Source organism: Thamnophis elegans, chromosome 12 (assembly GCF_009769535.1).
Source record: "Thamnophis elegans isolate rThaEle1 chromosome 12, rThaEle1.pri, whole genome shotgun sequence".
NCBI classification, from domain to species: Eukaryota; Metazoa; Chordata; class Lepidosauria; order Squamata; family Colubridae; genus Thamnophis; species Thamnophis elegans.
In genome coordinates, this window is record NC_045552.1 from 32,365,201 (window position 1) to 32,383,183 (window position 17,983).

A 17,983-nucleotide genomic window follows, 5' to 3' on the forward strand; every position below is an offset into this window, starting at 1 on the left:
GTCAGACGATGTATCAGTGGTGCAATTCTATCCGGGCAAACATGGTGGTGACAGGAGACTCCGCCCTGATGTCATCATGTCCTGATGTCATCATGTCCTGTTTTTGACACTGCACATGCATGGAAGGTCCTGTGCATGTGCTCACAATTGCGAACCAGTAGCAAAAGTAAGTTGATTTCATCCCTGCGATGTACCCAATGTTTTCTCCTCAGCAGCAGGTTTATATTAAACATGGCTGATATTTGGCAATACGATAAACACACCCTGACATTTGGTTTGTAAAGGCCTTTTAAAAAATGGAGGCAGCATGTGGGCATACCCAAATGCATCCTCTTCATTCTCTTCTCTGAAAACTCCCGTGCTAACCAAATGAAAGCAGGCAGATGGGTGAGGTTGCCCTTCTCCCCACATTCTCTACATGTTTCTTTAGAGGTTCATGAGTGCAAAACACTTGTGATAGATTGGGGGGCTTCCTGCCCTGGATTGGGTCCTCTGGTTCAGAGCGGCCCTTCTCTTTTGTCTTTGCCTGTGGCTGTCACCTGCATGTCCAGGTGGTGGAAGGAGGGGCAGCGCAAAGATGGAAAATCACACTCACACCTCTTCCTATCCCTGGCATTTAAAATGTACATTAATTTAGCTTTTGCCTTTTGTGGCAAGGGTGCCTTATTCTGCATTTTCAGATGGAACTAACGGAATTTGATACCCTGTCTGATATATGCTATCAAGCCAATGTTCTTAGTGACATAGAGGGGATAAGATCCAGGAGGATCTGGGCTCGGGTCTTCCATTGGTGTCCCATCCCTCCTGTCACGGAGGCTGCTCCCAGCTTAGAAAGTGGAAAACACTCTTGCTCTTCCTCGGATGTGTCAGCCTGTCTTCTCGGTGATTCAGCCAAGGTGCCGGCAGGTTTGTGTTTTGCAACTACTTTTCTGCCCAAAGGTGAAACTTTTAGCAGAGCAGGAAGGTTCCTTGTGGGTTTCAAAATGGCCTTCCCTTGCAGTGTATCTGAGCCACCTGATGACTGACGGAGGCTCTGGACCATGTTCAGCCTCAGCTCAGTGGCTGTTTGTTGAGGGCATCTCTTCCTCCTAGGTTCTCAGCAGTCATGGAGGACCCAGGAAGCCTGGCAGTTACCTGGCAGAGCGCCAGATCCGGGCTCTTCAGCAGCATGCCCCAAAATTCCTTTATACTTGAACACCCCCCACACCCCAATTATGAGGATGTATGCAAGAAAGTGATGCCTAAGGTCCCCCAGGGCAGGTTGGAGGAGCCCTGTAAAAATTTAGAAGTCAGCTTATTTAACAGTGATGGTATCCTGGTGGACTCTGGGCAGCACACAGTCAATCATTAGAAGTTGAATAATACAATAATAGAATAGGATAATCTGGCCACCCACAATCACTTAACCAGAAAAACATATAGTGAGCTTGGAATCTTATTGGCTTTATCTGCTGGAGAAATGTAAACAGGGTGAAAGCCACTCGTCCATCCAAAGTACTTTCCCAAGAGAGGGTCTACCCCAGAAAATAATCCATTTCCTATGCACTTGGGGGGGGGGGATCCTCTCCTAGAAGTCTAGGCCAGAGGGGCAGATCCCAGTGCCATCTCCCAAGGGGCTTTAGGAATAGGAAGCACACTTTGCCCTGGGCTGGAACCCCCTGTGGTGACTTCAAGATGGCATTTCTCAACTATGGCAGGACTCCAATGCACTCACCAATATTGCTTTGCACCAGTCTCCATTCGGGATCATTTCCAAAAGCAGCCTCACCATCCTTTCACTACCCAGTATGGCTGCAAGTTGAGCATAGTTTTCACCTGCTGTTTATGCAGGTACCACAAAATCAGGAGAGCCCCTTCCTGAGGGAGAGTGTTTCCTGCCAGGGGCTTACTGGCAAAGCAGGATTTAATCAGAAATTGTTCTCCCCGTCCAGACACAAACTTCCAGCTTTGCCCTCAACTCAGCTGAGGTGTGGGACCTGAATGAGTTCTGAATGTAAAAGGGCCTGGACTCCTTACTTCCAGAGGTAGGAATACTCAGACTGCCTCTCGGATCCATGGTTAACAGTTGCACGTGGGGTGGGGGTGGGGTGTATTTTCCCAGTTTCCTGAACTTTATAGATGGATGCAGGATGATGTCCCTTTTTTCTCCTCCCCAACTCCTTTCATCGTAAGCACTTCTGTGGCTCCTTCTGGAACAGTATTGGGGCAGTTTTGGTCAGTATGCTCTCTTGGGCCTGGCAGGCCCATCAGGCTTCCCACCCAATCTCCCGGTGAAATGGGATGGCTTGTCTCTGAACCGTTGCAGCAAAGAGGACATTTATTATGGCCTTGAAAGGTCAAAGGGCCTCTTCCTGGGAAAAGTTCTGCACAAACAACCTCCTTGCTTGAACATGGGTGTTTTTTACCAGGCTGCGAGTATTGAGTCGCTGCTCTCTGGGGCAGGGTTTTAAAGCAAGAAAAAAAGGCTTTCTGTAGAGAGTTATGGTTGGTTTGTGGGGGCTGTAATTGATACTGGATGGCCCGTGCCCAGGCTCTCTACTACTAAGGGAATCCCTATCCAGCCTTCCTCTCCTGTAGGGAACAGAGCCCCCCCTCCTCCTCCTTCCGTCCTCCTCCCCCCCCCCCCACCTCTTGCAAACACACAGCAGCAGATAGCAGGAGAAGAACAGGCTCAGCCTGTCAGCTCTCTGTCTTTTTGGACTGAAATGGGGAGGGGAGTGGGTGTTTCCTTGCTGGAAAAGAGATCAAAAGTTCTTTTTACTGTCAGTAACCAGGACACCACCACTTGACTTGATTTCTCATCATTTCTCATTGCAAAGCCTTCACACCCTTAAATACCTGATTTATGTCCTCCTCTCCCCCTCCCCGTGGCAGCTCTCCAAACAAAGAGTCACCACCACAGAGCGAGCCTGTTTTGACCAAATTTGGGGAAAAAGTTCCCTTGAGCAGTTGAGCAACAATAGTATGTGGAAGATGGTGAATTGCTGCCTCCCCTGGCTGAACACACAACCGGATCCAAGGAGCAGCGTCTCCCGCCTCCAGTTTTCTCCTTTGCTTTGCTTTGGTCTGAGCAGCTTCCTCTCTTCCAGCCCTGCTTGTTTTATGGAGACCTGCGATGAGGACACGGGTTGGATAATCAGACTATGCCGTGGAGCATGGTTTCAGGGCTCCCTCTGACCTGCAAGGGATCAGCCAGTTTCGAGTTTCATTTTATTTATATGCCACCCTATTCCCAGCGGGACTCAGGGCGGCGCACAAAACCCAAGGAGGGGAAGGAAAACACAAAAACTACACAAAAAGTACAGGGCATATAAAAACAACCAACAGCCACACGATTCGAGAGGGGAAGGGAACTCATCAACCCCAGGCCTGCCGACACAGCCAGGTTTTAACGGCTTTTCGGAAGGCCTGGAGAGAGGTGAGGGTCTGAATCTCTGCGGGGAGCTCGTTCCAAAGGGCCGGAGCCGCCACAGAGAAGGCCCTCCCCCGGGTCGTGGCCAGATGACATTGGCTAGTAGACGGAACCTGGAGGAGGCCAAATCTGTGTGATCTAATGGGTCTTTGGGAGGTAATTGGCAGCAGGCGGTCTCTCACGTACCCAGGAATCCCTTGGCGGCGGCTCTTCCTGAAAAGGCAGACTCAGCTACAGGGTGGTACCTAGATCACCACAATATCTTCTTTAGAGGATTATCCTTAGAGACCATCAACTTCCTGCAGTCCCTGTTGCTGTCATTAAGCAAAGATTATGGGTCGTTAAACAGGCATCTCCTCACAATTTCCTATAAGCTTCCAACAACCAAACTCTGGGGAAACCGGAAGGATGTTGCAAGTCCCAGGTGGCTTGCAAGCAGAGAGGCAGGTAACCAGCAGCTGTTGCTGGGTGCGAGAGGGTGCATGAGTGGATGGTGGCATGGTGCAGCGTGACTCAGAGGGAGAGAGAGAATGCAAAGATGGAGATTTACCCAGCCAACTTGTGACATTCTCTGCCAGCTTCCCGTTGATAACTTTGTTTGTAGGAAGCTGATAGGGAAGGTTGAAAATGGCCATCACGTGACTGCAAGGCACTTCAACCATCATAAGTGTGAGCCAGTTACCAAATGCCAAAATCACAATAATAATGTGACCATGGGGGTGCTGGAATGGCTGAAACTTGGAGGACTCGTATCCACCATTTAAATTCAAGACCACCATAACTTTGAATGCTTGGTGAATGACTGGTTGCTAACCAAGAACTACCAGTTTTACTTTTATTATGGGGTTTCACTAACAGAATCTTACAAGTCTGAACACTTCACCCCTCCTCTTGCATGAGATGCTTTCTCAAATTGCATTTTTGCCCCAGATTTAGATTTCCTTTTTGTGACTGTTATCTTGATTCTGGTTCTTTCTCCTGTTCTCCAAGGATATTCCTCTTCCCATTACATTTAAAGAGTGCTTTTCAGCTGAATAGCCAGTTGTATGGGCTATTCTTGTGAAAAGGGCTGATTCTTGCTTGCAGGAAGTGTGGATTTTGCCTCCCATATGAACCTGTCTCCAAAAGTCCCATTTCTTCGTCAGCTGAAAGACATCCACTCATTGGGAGTGGGAGACATCCACAAGCCTGGGAGGCAAAACACTTGGCCTTCTCGGAGCAGCAAACCCCAACCCACTACAGTCACACAATGCTGCTAAAACTTGAGAGAGGTGGCCCACCAGACCTAGGCTATCGCCTAAGCCGAATAAGGTGCTTTCTTTCATTTTAGGGTGCCAGGCTGCCATTTTAGGCTGTGCTGCTTCTCCCCATCTGCCTGTCTACTTGGCTCTCAGTTCACTGAAATGGGAGTCAAATTATTCAGATAATTTGACCCAATTTCAAGATTTGCTTGGGGTGGATGTTAATAATTTTAACAGTTCCGCTCTTTCTGGAAGCCTTGAAACATATTGTCTGTTGTGGAAAAATTCCTTTCAGGTTGCTTATGGCCCCAGGGTGGGGAAAGAAAAGCAGACCTTCAATGGAAGGTGGGATCTAGGCCAGGTCATATGGGAAGCATCTGTTTCCCAGCCTCCTCAGGTGGTGGACCAATAAGCTTAATATGTAATCACTACAGGCCTCCAGTATCCTACAAGCCAAAGAGATCCTCCCAGGCCAGGTCAGGAGTTCAAACTATCCTGACAGAGGGAGGACAGGCCCTATCACTGGAATGACTTCCCTTCAGAGGTTGTGGGTGTTCCATCACTTGAGGTGTTTTAAGAAGAGATTGGACAGCTATTTGTCTGGAATGGTATAGGGTCTCCAACTTGAGCAGAGAGTTGGACTAGAGGACCTCCAAGGTCCCTTCCGATTCTGTTATGCTGTATTCTATATCATGCCTTTCTGGAACAGAATCCTTGCAATGTAACTTGCCCTTGGGAATGAGGAAAAATAGTCTGATGTTTGAAGGATACTGTCCTCCCTCCCTCCCCCCCCTCTTTTTTCAGCTCCTTCAGTTGTTCTTCACAGGATCTACATTGACTGCTGAACCTATTCCAATTTCTTTAAAGTTTCTTAAAGGGGGGGGCATCCAGAATGGGACAGTCCTTGAGAGGCTGAAGTAGGAGAGTGGGACGACTATGTCCTATGAATGGAACATGATACCACCATTTAGCCATCTAAAACTGTGTGTCTTCTTTGCTAATACAGGATACTTCTGGGTCCTATTCAGTTGCATATCTGAGCATTATTTTTTATTCCTCATCTTTGTTCAATGTTGTTACTCTCAGATCTTTTCCCTATCTCTCATGTTCCTTGGGAATCTTATTACTATATATTTCTGTCTTTTAGGGTATTAACTATTCTACATTTGTGCAAATTTCACTTGCATTTTCTCCATCTAAATCCTCCTTGATCCAAAATTTTAATCATCCCATGAAAATGATGAAAAGCAAAGGCCCGAGACTGATCTTTGGTGCATCCCACCCCACCTGCCTCCATTTGATGAGGAATAATTGATCATCATCTTCAAAGATGGTTTTGGGGCCAGGAAAATCCTAAGAATCCTAGAATCCTAATCATGCCACAATAGACTTCATCCAATACTTCACTGAAAACAAGATACCTATTTATAGCAATGTGCAATGTATTGAGGAAATTATCCAATCAGAAACATGAGGTGAATCTGGCAGAAAGTCCATGCCATATCTGTAATTACTGGTAGTACTACTACATTTTCAAAGTGCTTTTCTGAGGCAACCCTGTAATTTATTGGAATTTCCTTTCTTGCCTTTTCCTTCTGAGATAGGGACAATACCTGCCCCTTTTTCAGTCATCATCAGAACTTCCCTGTTCTGGATTTCTCAAAGGCAAATGTGTCAAGGATTGTCTAGACCTGCCCTTTGTTCCTTTCTTTCTTCCCTGTAGTTTAACTGGTCCTGGAGATTTAAGATCATTCAAAACAAAGAGCTGTCCTGGATTAGATTTCTACCAAGTTTAAATCCTGCTCCCTTTTGTGTTGCTTCTGTTTCTTTCAAATAACTCTTGCATTTTGGTAAATCCACCAGATCTCCATTGTGCCTATAATGTTTTTTGCTATCCTTATTATTTTTGACACTGAACATTACTGTAGAAGCAGTGAAGACCATGAACTTCACCAGTCAATATTCTGCTTTTTCTTTGAGTTGTTTAAAGACCATGGTCCCTACCCTTTCCAGTATTTTGTGTAAAATACGTTTATTTCCATTTCCATTTCATTTCATACAATCACATGTATACTGTGCATGACCGGGGCATATAACATTGAATAATAAACACAGCCCTCGCTTTCATGGACCATACCCCGCAAAATACAAACCCAATATGCCACCTTGACCCACCATACACCCTCTTTCACCCCCTCCAACTTACATTCTTCCTTCCAACATTCCCCTCTAACCTACTTCCCCTCCCCCTCTATCGCTCCTCTCTCCCAATACATTCCCTCCCTTCCTTCTCCTCCTGCCTCCAATCCTCTCTCCCACCCTCTCTACCCCTCTTTCTTCTTTCACTCTACTCCTCCCTTCGGTGTATTTCTATTGTCTATCAATATATTCAGCTTGTCCTATTTTTACACTAACATTAAAAAGCCACAGTATACAAGTGCAATCATGTGCTTTGAGATCTAAGACATATTATATTTCCCCCCTCCCCCCCCCTCCCCCTAAAACCCCACCTCCCTTCCCTCCCCCCCCGACTTCCCAGAGCCCGTACACAGTATAGCTTTTTAACAAACACAGTCTAAGATATCTTAAAAACAAAGCAGAAGAAAAGGATCGAAAGGATCTCTGCGTTGAACTCAGCTTCTTACTGTTACCCAAACTTTAAACAGTTTAAGTTATTACTAATCTTAAGCATATGCTATCTGGAATTTCTTAGTCCCATATTTGCTTTGTGTATAGTCAATCCATTTTTTCCAGTCTCGTTTATATCTCTCGTTTGAGCGGTCTTTAAGATATGCTGAGATTTTTGCCATCTCGGCTAAGTTTATAACTTTCAAAGTCCATTCTTGAGTTGTAGGTACGTCTTCCTTCTTCCAGTATTGCGCCACCAACAGTCTTGCTGCAGAACCAAATTAGTCTCTACTGCTGTAAAATCAGTACCCTTTCCAGTATTGTGGGGGGAGGGCAGGGAACAGAAAATGATGCCTTGCTAGCGGAGAGCAGCGGGCACTCACATGCGTGAAGCTCTGTTTGCACTCGCATGTGAGTATGAAACTCCATTTGTGCAAGCAATGAGCTCTCGCACGCATTTCTGAAGCTCTATTTGGGTGCACCCACTACTCACGCAAATGGAGCTACACACACACACACACACACACACACAAGTACCCACCACTTGTGCAGATGGAGCTGTGCACTCGCCTGCCACTTGCATGGCCTGGTTCTGAGGGGGCCATGGCCCAGTACCAGACCATGGCATAGGGAACAATCCTTTAAAATGCCCTCTTTCAGCAACACCTTCACTTTCTACAATGCATACATCTTTATGGGACAGGGTTTTCATTTCCAGTTGCTACTTAAAGTCTCCCAAACTAATTTTACCACGTTAACCAAACATTTTTTTTAACCAATCCTTGTTTGATGTGATGTATCTTGTGCCAACAGTCCTTGTTGTAGATATTTCAGGGCCTGGCTCCAGAAACTACATTTTTCCCATGGTTACCCCATTTTTGTAGCCATGTCATGACTTGCAGAGATCACCAGAACCTGATGGATTACATCACAGAGTTCCAAAGAAGCTAGCAGATGTCATCTCAGAACCACTGCACCACATCTTTCAAAAATCCTGGAACACTGGAGAGCCATCAGAGGACTGGAAAAGAGCTGATGTGGTTCCCATCTTCAAAAAAGGGGAAAAAACAGACCCAGGAAACTACAGACCAATCAGCCTAACATCAATACCCGGGAAGATACTGGAAAAGATAATTAAAAAAACAGATCTTCCAACACCTAGAAACGAGTAAAGTAATAACTAGCAGTCAGCACAGGTTTGTTAAAAACAGATCATGCCAAACCAATCTTATTTCGTTCTTTAACATAGTGATTAAATTAGTAAACCAGCAAAATACTGTGGACATAAAATACTTAGACTTCAGCAAGGAGTTTGACAAAATAGACCACAACCTACATCTTTGTAAGCTAGAAAAAAGTGGGATAGATAGCTTCACCAACAGATGACAAACCGTACTCAATGAGTAGTCCTTAATAGGTCCAAGTCTACATGGAGAGAAGTAAGCAGTGGGGTAACAAGGTTCTGTTTTAGGCCGAGTACTCTTCAATAGCTTCATAAACTATTTAGATGAGGGAATAGAAGGGGAACTTACCAAATTTGCAGATGATACTAAGCTGGCAGGAATAGCTAACACCCTAGAAGATAGGCTTAAGATCCAGAAGGATCTTGACAGACTTGAACACTGGGCCTTATCTAACAAAATGAAATTCAATGTAGAGAAAAGTAAAGTCCGACACATAGGCTAAAAAAAAACCAAAATACAGATATAAACTGGGTGAAACCAGGTTTAATAATGGTGATTGTGGGAAGGATCTTGGAGTCTTAGTCAACAACTGGCTAAATATGAGCCAGCAGTGTGCAATGGCAGCCAAAAAAACCAATGCAATCCTAAATTGCATTAATAGAGGGATACAATCAAGATCAAGTGAGGTACTAATACCACTCTATAAAGCCATAGTAAGACCACACTTAAGAGTACTGCATCCAGTTTTGGTCACCACACTATAAAAAAGATGTTAAGACTGTAGAAAAAGTGCAGGGAAGAGCATCCAGGATGATTAGGGAACTGGAGACTAAAACATATGAAGAACGGTTACAGGAACTGGGCATGGCTAATCTAGTGAAGAGAAGGACCAGTGGAGACAATAGCAGTGTTCCAATATTTGAGGGGTTGCCATGGAGAGGATGGGGGTCAACCTATTTTCCAAAGCACCTGAAGGCCAGACAAGGAACAATGGATGGAAACTGAACAAGGAGAGATTCAACTTAGAAATAAGGAGGAACTTTCTGAGAACAATCAACAGATGGAACAAATTTGCCTTCGTAAATTGTGGAGGCTTCATCCCTTGAAACTTTCAAGAGGAGATTGGACTGTCATTTGTCAAAAATTGTGTACAGCAGTGATGATGAATCTTTTAGAGACCGAGTGCCCAAACTTCAATCTAAAACCCACTTATTTATCGCAATTTAACCTGAATAATGAGGTTTTACTACCTAAAATAATAATAAACAAGACAGAGTTCAGCTAATTATTCTAAGAAAAAATGTGAAATTCATTTCTATGCCCCTTCATTTTTTTTCCTGATTCTGAAATATTATGCTTAGCAAAAATTAAAAAAAACTTTTGTAATATTATTTCTCTCTTTCCCCCTCCTTCCCTCCCTCCCCCTCTTTCTTCTCTATCCCTCCCTCTCTTTGTTTCTCTCTTTCCCTCTCTTTTTCCCCCTCTGTTTTTCTCTTTTCCTCCTCTTTCTCTTTCACTCGCTGCCTCTCTCTGTTTCTCTCTTTCCTCCCTCCCTTTCTCTTTTCTTTCCCCCCTTTCTTTTCTCTTCCCCTTGCTCCCTCCCTTTCTCTTTCCCCCTCCTTCTCTGTGTGTTTCTTTCCCTCCCTTCCTCTCTTTCTCTAACTCACTCCCCCTCTCTCTGCCTGTTACTCTCTCTCTCTTCCCCTCCCCCTCTCTCTGCCCCTCTGTGTGTCTCTCATTCCCCCCACTCTGTCTCTCTTTCCCTCCCTCTCTCTCTGTCTCTTCTATCTATCTATCCCATCCATCCATCTGTGCTCTCCTGCCCAGCTTCATGTGGAGACTGGCAGGCAAAGCCAAGAGTTAGAGATCCACGCAAAATAAGGCAACTACAACCTGGATCCTGTTGGGGAGACCCCCTACCTCCCTTTCTCCCCCAGGGCGGTGGCTTGAGCACAGCTCCTTCCTCTGAGACAACCAGCAAGCAAACAAATGTAGTGCTCTGGCAGTGGCTCTGAGCCCCACCTCTGGCTGGCAACAATGGAGCAGGCAGGGCACACACCTTCCCTGCCGCCATGATGGCACTGGCCAGGAGGGATGCGTGAGCTAAACCTACAGAGCTGTACTCAGCGGAGTTTGCAAGCAGGCTTGGTGGGGCCATTTAGCGGGAAGGGAGACCCTGGCCCATTTGGTTCACTTCAGCGCAGGATGGGAATGCAGAAGGCTACCTGGATACCTGCGAGACAGTCTTCTGCTGCATACCTCCCTAAGACCAATAAGATCGCACAGGATGGGCCTTCTCCGGGTGCCTTCAGCAGGACAATGCCGGCTGGCGATGCCTCGGAGTAGGGCCTTCTCTGTTGCTGCTCCAGCCCTATGGAATGAGCTACCCCCAGAGATCCGGGCCCTACCCACTCTCATGGCCTTCCGTAAAGCTATTAAAACCTGGCTTTTCCGGCAGGCCTGGGGCTGTTGACCTCTTGATTGAGGTCCAGCCCCCCTTTGATTGGGTGCATGTTGTGCTTCTTCTTAATTTTGTTGTGTCTTATTGTTTTAACTCTTTTTTAATATTTTTCATTTCTGTAAGCCGCCCGGAGTCCTTCGGGATTGGGCGGCCTAGAAATTCAATAAATGAAATGAAATGAAGGCAGAGGAAATCCATGCCTCTTGGCATTCAGCCCTCAATGACTGCTTTGGGTGACTGGGAGGATAGGGCGAGGGCGGGGCCAGCCAGCGGTGGGATCGCCCGGCAGGGAGCCACAGCAGAGGGACAAAAGAGCCCGTGGCTTGCCAACACCTGCCCTATGGCATACTGTGCTGCAGCTATAGTGTGCGTGCCCACAGAGAGGGGGTCTGTGTACCACCTCTGGCATGCATGCCATAGATTTGCCACCAGGGTGTAGGGTCTCCTGCTTGAGCAGGGGGGTTGGACTAGATGACCCATAAGGTCCCTTCCAACTTCCAAAGAGGACTGAAAACAGAAAGGATGAGAGCACACTTGAGCTTTCTTCCAAGGTCTGCATGCCTGTGGTGTCTTGGTTGCAACTATTTCTCAGTATCATTTCTTCCACACATCTAAGCAAGAAGGGATAATTGCCTTGTTGGTGTACTGGAAAGGTCTTGGGAGTTGTTCTGTCATGTCCTTGATCTTTACTCTAGGCAGACAGTGTGTAACTCTTGAGCTAGTAGGTCCAGTCAACATACCCTTTGTTTCAATTTCTTTGGTAGTCATGAATCACCACTTACCATGATCCTTTGTCTTCTTATCGGGTACAATCTCCTCCTTAGCACCCTTTGGAGGTCCATCCTCTCTTTCTGTTGCCATGTTTGGTTTCTAAGAACTTAAACAAGGTTTCTAAGTTTCTGGAGGGCTTCTAAGCCCATTGCTTCTGGTCATTGCCCTCCTTCACTCGGCTGCTCCCAGTTCATCATGCCTTCTTGTGGAGGAAGTCTATGTAATAGCCCCTCCTGCCTTTGCACATGCACATCCTTTCTCACCAACTCAGGGGTGACCCTCTGCTGCTCCAGTTCTTCACAGACTGTCACAAACGTGCCAGTGCAATTGATACACACCACCTTGTTTTCAGACAGGAAGACCAGCATTGCAGATCACTTCTGCAGGCTCCTGTGTTGTCCATCTTCACATTTGTTTCACTGAGCACCACTGAAAGGTTTTCCTTTCTTCTCCTGTTCCCTTCAGGCTCTCCCATTGCCCAAGTGCAAACTCTTGTTTTAGAGAAAGAATTTGTTAAGGAGTTGACTCCCTCCCCCACTGTAGGAACTTCATTCTCACCATTTCTGGAGATGAGATATTGAATCACAGGGAAGAGAGGCATAGTGAGACCTAGAAAATAGCGTCTGTTTCCAAGCACGAGGAGCACATAGGAAGAGAGCTCTTGTCTCTGGACACTGTTGGAGGTCCAGTTTCAAATGTAAGGAAATATTTTTTAGTGTTTGGAGAAGGGACAAAAGATGGTGCTTGCTGAAGAAAGTTTGCAAGCCATCCACTTGGAATGTTGCAGGAGAGCTGGGTGACCCGGTGCACTGGACTTGTTAAATTAAATAATAAAAATTATATTTCTTATATAGCAGCTAAATGGTATTATTTATTTTAAAAGTAGAAATGTTGTTCATATTATGAAGTATAAACCTAGCAATTGGCCAGGAAGATTGGAGAGCCAGGATGTGGTTCTTCTGCTCAAGACAGCACTTGTCCCAGGAGACAGGGCCCTTGGCTTGGCAAAGGCCAGTGGAAGTTCAGCTTTTGTTGCAACATGGCAGCACATGTGCTGCTTTTGCAGTTTTCCCTCTTCCTCATCCCTCTTCATGCCCCCTCCTCCTTCCTTCTCTGGTTTATTTCAAAAAGAAATTAATTGCTTGAATTTCCTAGAGGCTACAGTGATTGCTCACCCTCTCCCAGTTTCAGGACAGCTAGTCCAGGCATGCTTACCCGGGAGCTCCTGGCTGGAGACCAACCCATTGGCTTTCTTGTAAGAGGATAACAGCCCCTTGCTCATCTGCTTTTGCTGCACTGGAAGACCTGGGCAGGGCAAAAATGCTCCCTTTCCCACGACTCTGGTCATGTAAGAGGGCAGCCTCTAGCCAAAGCTTCTTGGGAGAATTTGCTTTCTGCTGGCAGCAAATGTGGAGTGGTGGATTTGCCCCCAATCCCAGATTGAATTTGCCTGGCTGAGACTCAAGAAAAGCTGGAGGGCTACCTAGCCAAGGGTGCCCCAGAGTTTGAAAATGGACTTCTGGCATCACCAGTGGAGGCTGAGAGCCTCTGGACATAAAGCCCATCCAGCAATTTAGACAAGAAACCTTGTCTAAAATGAAATCAGAAACCATTTCTTTTATATTGCAGTTCCCCCACCATTCAACACCAGTGCAAGGTGTGGCTTGTAAGCTCAGAGTGGCATCTTCCCTTCCCCAGCTTGTGTGGGTATTCATAGGAAAGAAAGACAGAAGGAGGACCACTTTCCCCAGTGGGAAGATCTTCCCCCCCAAAACCTGGCTAGGGAAATCAACTGCAGTTTGTTTTTCTTGTTTCCCAGGAAGCACCTCAACTTCCAGCCAGCAACATGACAGAGGGCTTTGACTGTGCCAGCTGCAAGGAGTCTCTTTATGGGCGCAAGTACATCCAGGGAGATGAGGGTCCCTTCTGCATCCCCTGCTATGACACCCACTTTGCCAATACTTGTGACGAGTGCAAGGAGCTGATTGGACATGACTGCCGGGTGAGGTGCCTCAGTTCTGCTCAGGCTGCCCCTGCTTCCCCACTCCCCCCATGCTTTATGTGGGACCTTTAAAAGGCAAGCTGGAGAACATATAAAATGCCCAATACCCAAACAAATCTTAAGTAAGTTCCACAGCATTCCCCTGGGACATGTCATTGCTTTAATAGCTAAGGAGCAGAGGTGGGTTCCTACCTATTTGGTCCTGTTCGGCTGGCGTACCTTTCCGAACTGGTAGTAATGGCAGCCTGGCCACACAACCAGACTGGTTCCCTCAGTCACCACTGCCGTTACCGGCATGTTTTTTGGCTACAAAAGGAGGCAGAGAGAAACTGTTGCCAAGAGGGGGAAAGAATTTCCAATTTCAGCCTCCTGGTGCGGTGCAAGGCTTTGGGTGAAGGTAGGAGGGAGGTTGAGCAGCAGGTTGAGTGAGGGGTGGGTGGCGGGGTTTTCCCCTTCTCCCAGTCTCCAGAAGCACTCTGCAGGCTTCAGCAGGGCTGCAGGAAGAGAAAAGTGCCCCTGTTTTTGCAAAAAAAGGAGCGTTTTCCCCTTCTCCCAGCCCTGCTGAAGCCTGCAGAGTGTTCCTGGGGGCTAGGGAGGACAAAAACTTTTTTTTCTTACTAGGTAGTTTGCAGGCACTGCCTTAGCTCGGGCAAGCCTGGCGCCCCCCCCCCCCCCTCTCCCTGACAAAACTTTTGGTCACCGTTTCAGTGGGCATGGCTTGGTGAAGGGGCCATGTGACTGCATCAGTGACATCAAGTTGGCCATGCCCACTCAGTCACATGCCCCCCCATCTAGTCACACCCACTGAATCGGTAGTAAAAAAAATTGAAGCCCACCCTTGCTAAGGAGGCCCCGATATTTCCAGCCTTTTGGGCTATCTGGGTGACTGGAGAAGACCCATGGCCACTTTGGCCTTCTCGAGGCTCAGGACTTGCCCTTTTGACCCACCATCTCAGCTGCTGACCCCTTTTATTTATTCCTCTCTCCCAGTCCTCACTCTGCAAGCTCTTCCATTAATCCTTTCCCCACCCCACTGTGCTTACCCAGTTTAAATTTCTTGGAGCAACCTCTCCAGGTTTCAGTCCTGAGAATTTGTAGAAGGCATCCAGGAGCCTCCTGACTGACACATGTTATGAAATGGAAATGTTTGCTCTCCCTTGCCTTGGCTAGGGGGGCTGGGGCTGGGGCTGGGGCTGGGGCTGGGGCTGGATTCAGATGAGGAGAAGAGAGGGAGGAGAGGTGGTGATGCAGGGACAGATTAAGTATAAAATGGAGTTCAAGAGCTTTATCAGGGGTGGGGGGGTGTTTTAAAAAGCCTGTTGTCTTTGTTAAGACAGCCTGAATGCCTGACAGTCGAGTGTGTATAAATGCAGAAACTTCTTGTTCACCTGTCTTTGTTTCAAGACAGCTGCTTTGAGGTACCTGATGCAGCATCCTGGGAGGTTAAAAGACTCTCACATTGCTTTGTTGCTGTTGTCAAACTTAATTGTTTTGCACAAAGTTTGCCCATCCGTCCTGTGTAGAATCCCAATATGCCAGATCCCGTTAGTGGAAGAGATGCCCTTAACCTTGTGGGTATTATTTTATGGGATCTGTGATGGTACTTTAGATGTGGGGGCAAAGTAAAGGTGGGCTTCTGGTGTTAGCATCATCTCCTCTTGTCCCATTTTGCTTATGAGAACCTACCTCAGGCTGGGCGGAGTCTTATCTGCACGTGTGGATGAGCCTCCCAGGCAAGACAAGGGCAGTGGCATGTCTGCTTTGGGCTGAGCATACCATGAGTGCATTTGAGCGAGCTGCAGGTGGCAGCTGACAGAGTTTGGCTCTTCTGTTTCTAGGGCTACCTGCAGGGCATGGAGGGGCCACCTCGCAGGAGAAATACAAACATCAATCCCAGGAAGCGGTAGGCAACTGGCTTCTGACCTCTACTTGTCACCCCCACAGGAGCTCTATTATGAGGACCGCCATTACCATGAGGGCTGCTTCCGCTGCTTCCGTTGCGACCGCTCCTTGGCCGATGAGCCTTTCACCTGCCAGGGGCAGGAGCTGCTCTGCAATGGCTGCTATTGCCGGGAGTTCTCCTCCCAGTGTGTGGCCTGCCAACAGGTGGTCATGCCAGGTGCGATGATGATGCCCCTAGATCCAGACCCAGCAGCCCCTGGGCTTTCAGGTGCTCACCCACCTTCTTTCTGCCCACAGGTTCTCGGAAATTGGAGTACAACGGGCAGACTTGGCATGAGCACTGCTTCCTCTGCAGCAATTGCAAGCAGCCCATTGGCGCTCGTTCCTTCATCCCGGAGCAGAACGAGTATTACTGCGTCTCCTGCTACGAGAACAAATTTGTGCCGCGCTGCACTCGCTGCAAGAAGGTTGGATCTTGAACAGGGGAGGGGAGGGGGATGCAGCTGGTAGGAGGGTCCTAGGGCAGGGGGAGCCCAAGCCGGACCCTGAGGTGAGCTTTTACTCCTGTGCTCACAGTCCCTGACCAAGGGAGGAGTCACCTACCGGGATGAGCCATGGCACAAGGAGTGCTTCGTCTGCACAGGCTGCGAAGCCCCCCTGGCTGGGCAGCAGTTCACCTCCCAAGAGGATCAGCCCTATTGCATCAAGTGTTTCGGCAGCCTTTATGCCAAGAAATGCAGCACCTGTGCCAAGCCCATCACAGGTAAGTCGGGCGGGAGGGGGACTCCAGAGAGCTGGCTCTCCGGCAGAATCGAGTAGAGGTGGGCCCCTGTCCCATGCCTTCCCTTTCTTCCCCAGGTTTCGGGGGAGGCAAGTACATCTCCTTTGAGGATCGCCACTGGCACCAAAGTTGCTTCACCTGCTCCCGCTGCACTACCTCACTGGTGGGGAAGGGCTTCATCCCTGACAACGATGAGATCCTATGTCGCGATTGTGCCGGCAGTCTCTGAAAGGGCATCCTGGGCAGTTGTCCTCTAGATTCTGTGTGTGCCAAAGTTCTCTCCTGGGACAGTGGCAGGGCAGGGATGGTCCTCCTCTCCCTGGCATTGCTGATTGACACCAGCCACCTCTTTCCTGCCAGACAAAAATGGTGGCTTTCTCACCCGGCCTGTCTCTGATGAGCTCGGGCCGCTTCCCTTGTTCACTAGCAGCATGGCAGTGAAGTCCACCTCCACCAACCACAATCTGCCTTGAGGGCCATTTCCTTCTGGGTTCAGAAGAGAGCAGGTGCATGTCTCTCAGAGGGTGGGAGCCTTCCATTTCCCATCCAAGTGCATCGGCTCTTCCCTGAGATCCGTCCCGGTTGTCCGAAAGTTAGTAGGAGCAAGCTCTTTTTTTCTCCCTCACCGTCATGTTTCTTTCTAGTCTGTCCACTTTTGCAGGGGAAAGAAGACCTCCGTCCCCGAGGCATGGAGTACCACCTCTCTCATCCCCCCTAAAAGTTCTGGAGTGGCAGCCAGTCCTTTGACATCCTTCCTTTGCTTTCCGGGAATCCCTGAGTGGCCGGAAAAGAAAGCTTGCAAGGCACCAGAAAAGGCTCCAGTTTTTTTCTCTCACAACTGCTGGGCTTGAGTTTTGAATCCCCTGACCTCTACTACCCTCCCACCTCTGGGCCTGGACTTTCTATCTGCTGCTTTCTGTCCTGGGAGTCTCCCACCCTTCAAGCTTGTCCTCCCACCTAGAAGAAAGGGGCTCTGTCGTTTTCTGCAGACATTCTCTGTGGCCTGAATTTCTTCGGTGAAATGCTATGCATGTTCCTATAAATGCACTATGTAGCCATTCCCTCAAATGCTTTGCTGTTGGGGAGTCCGAGACCACAGCTGGGTGTCTGCCTGTTGGTGGGGTTGCTCACCTCTGGTCAGTGGATCTCTCCCCTCCTTTTCTGACTTTCTCTAATAAATCATGTTAATGGATTACTAAGAACAACTCACTTGGAGAATGGGGGGGGGGATGAGATGTGTTTGCTGTGCTGGATTCAGCATTTAGTCTTCTCACTGAGCTGCTTCCCAAATCCTAAAGAATTCAGCACTTCCTCTTCCAACCCACCATCTGATGCTGCTGGGTGTGCCCAGACCTCTGCTCCACCCAGGATTTAGTGCAAATAAGGGGAAGGGTGCCCCATGATAAGGGTTGCTCCTGCCAAGGGGAGCACTGCTTCACGTCCAGCCAGTCTGACACTGCATCCCCACTGCACCTGGGCATCCCATGTTTCTTCAGATTGGAAAGAAGAGGGAAAAGTCTGCAACAGAGGTCAATACCCTCTAGCAAGCAGAGCTCACAATAAGTGAATGTCAGCCAAAGTAACTATGGCATACTGTGGCT

The 17,983-nt window shown here is 47.9% G+C and overlaps 1 protein-coding gene across 2 annotated transcripts in view; it reads left to right on the forward strand.

Moving 5' to 3' along the window:
- FHL3 (four and a half LIM domains 3) overlaps positions 1 to 17,575 on the forward strand; it is a 24,100-nt gene extending 6,525 nt beyond the window's left edge. For both annotated transcript variants that reach the window (XM_032227377.1, XM_032227376.1), the window contains exons 2-6: positions 13,517 to 13,699; positions 15,644 to 15,818; positions 15,899 to 16,068; positions 16,178 to 16,364; positions 16,460 to 17,575. In XM_032227377.1, the coding sequence (XP_032083268.1) occupies positions 13,544 to 13,699; positions 15,644 to 15,818; positions 15,899 to 16,068; positions 16,178 to 16,364; positions 16,460 to 16,611 (840 nt within the window). In that variant the 5' untranslated portion in view covers positions 13,517 to 13,543 and the 3' untranslated portion in view covers positions 16,612 to 17,575. The remainder of the gene's footprint in view (positions 1 to 13,516; positions 13,700 to 15,643; positions 15,819 to 15,898; positions 16,069 to 16,177; positions 16,365 to 16,459) is intronic.
- The last annotated feature ends 408 nt before the right edge of the window (positions 17,576 to 17,983 follow it).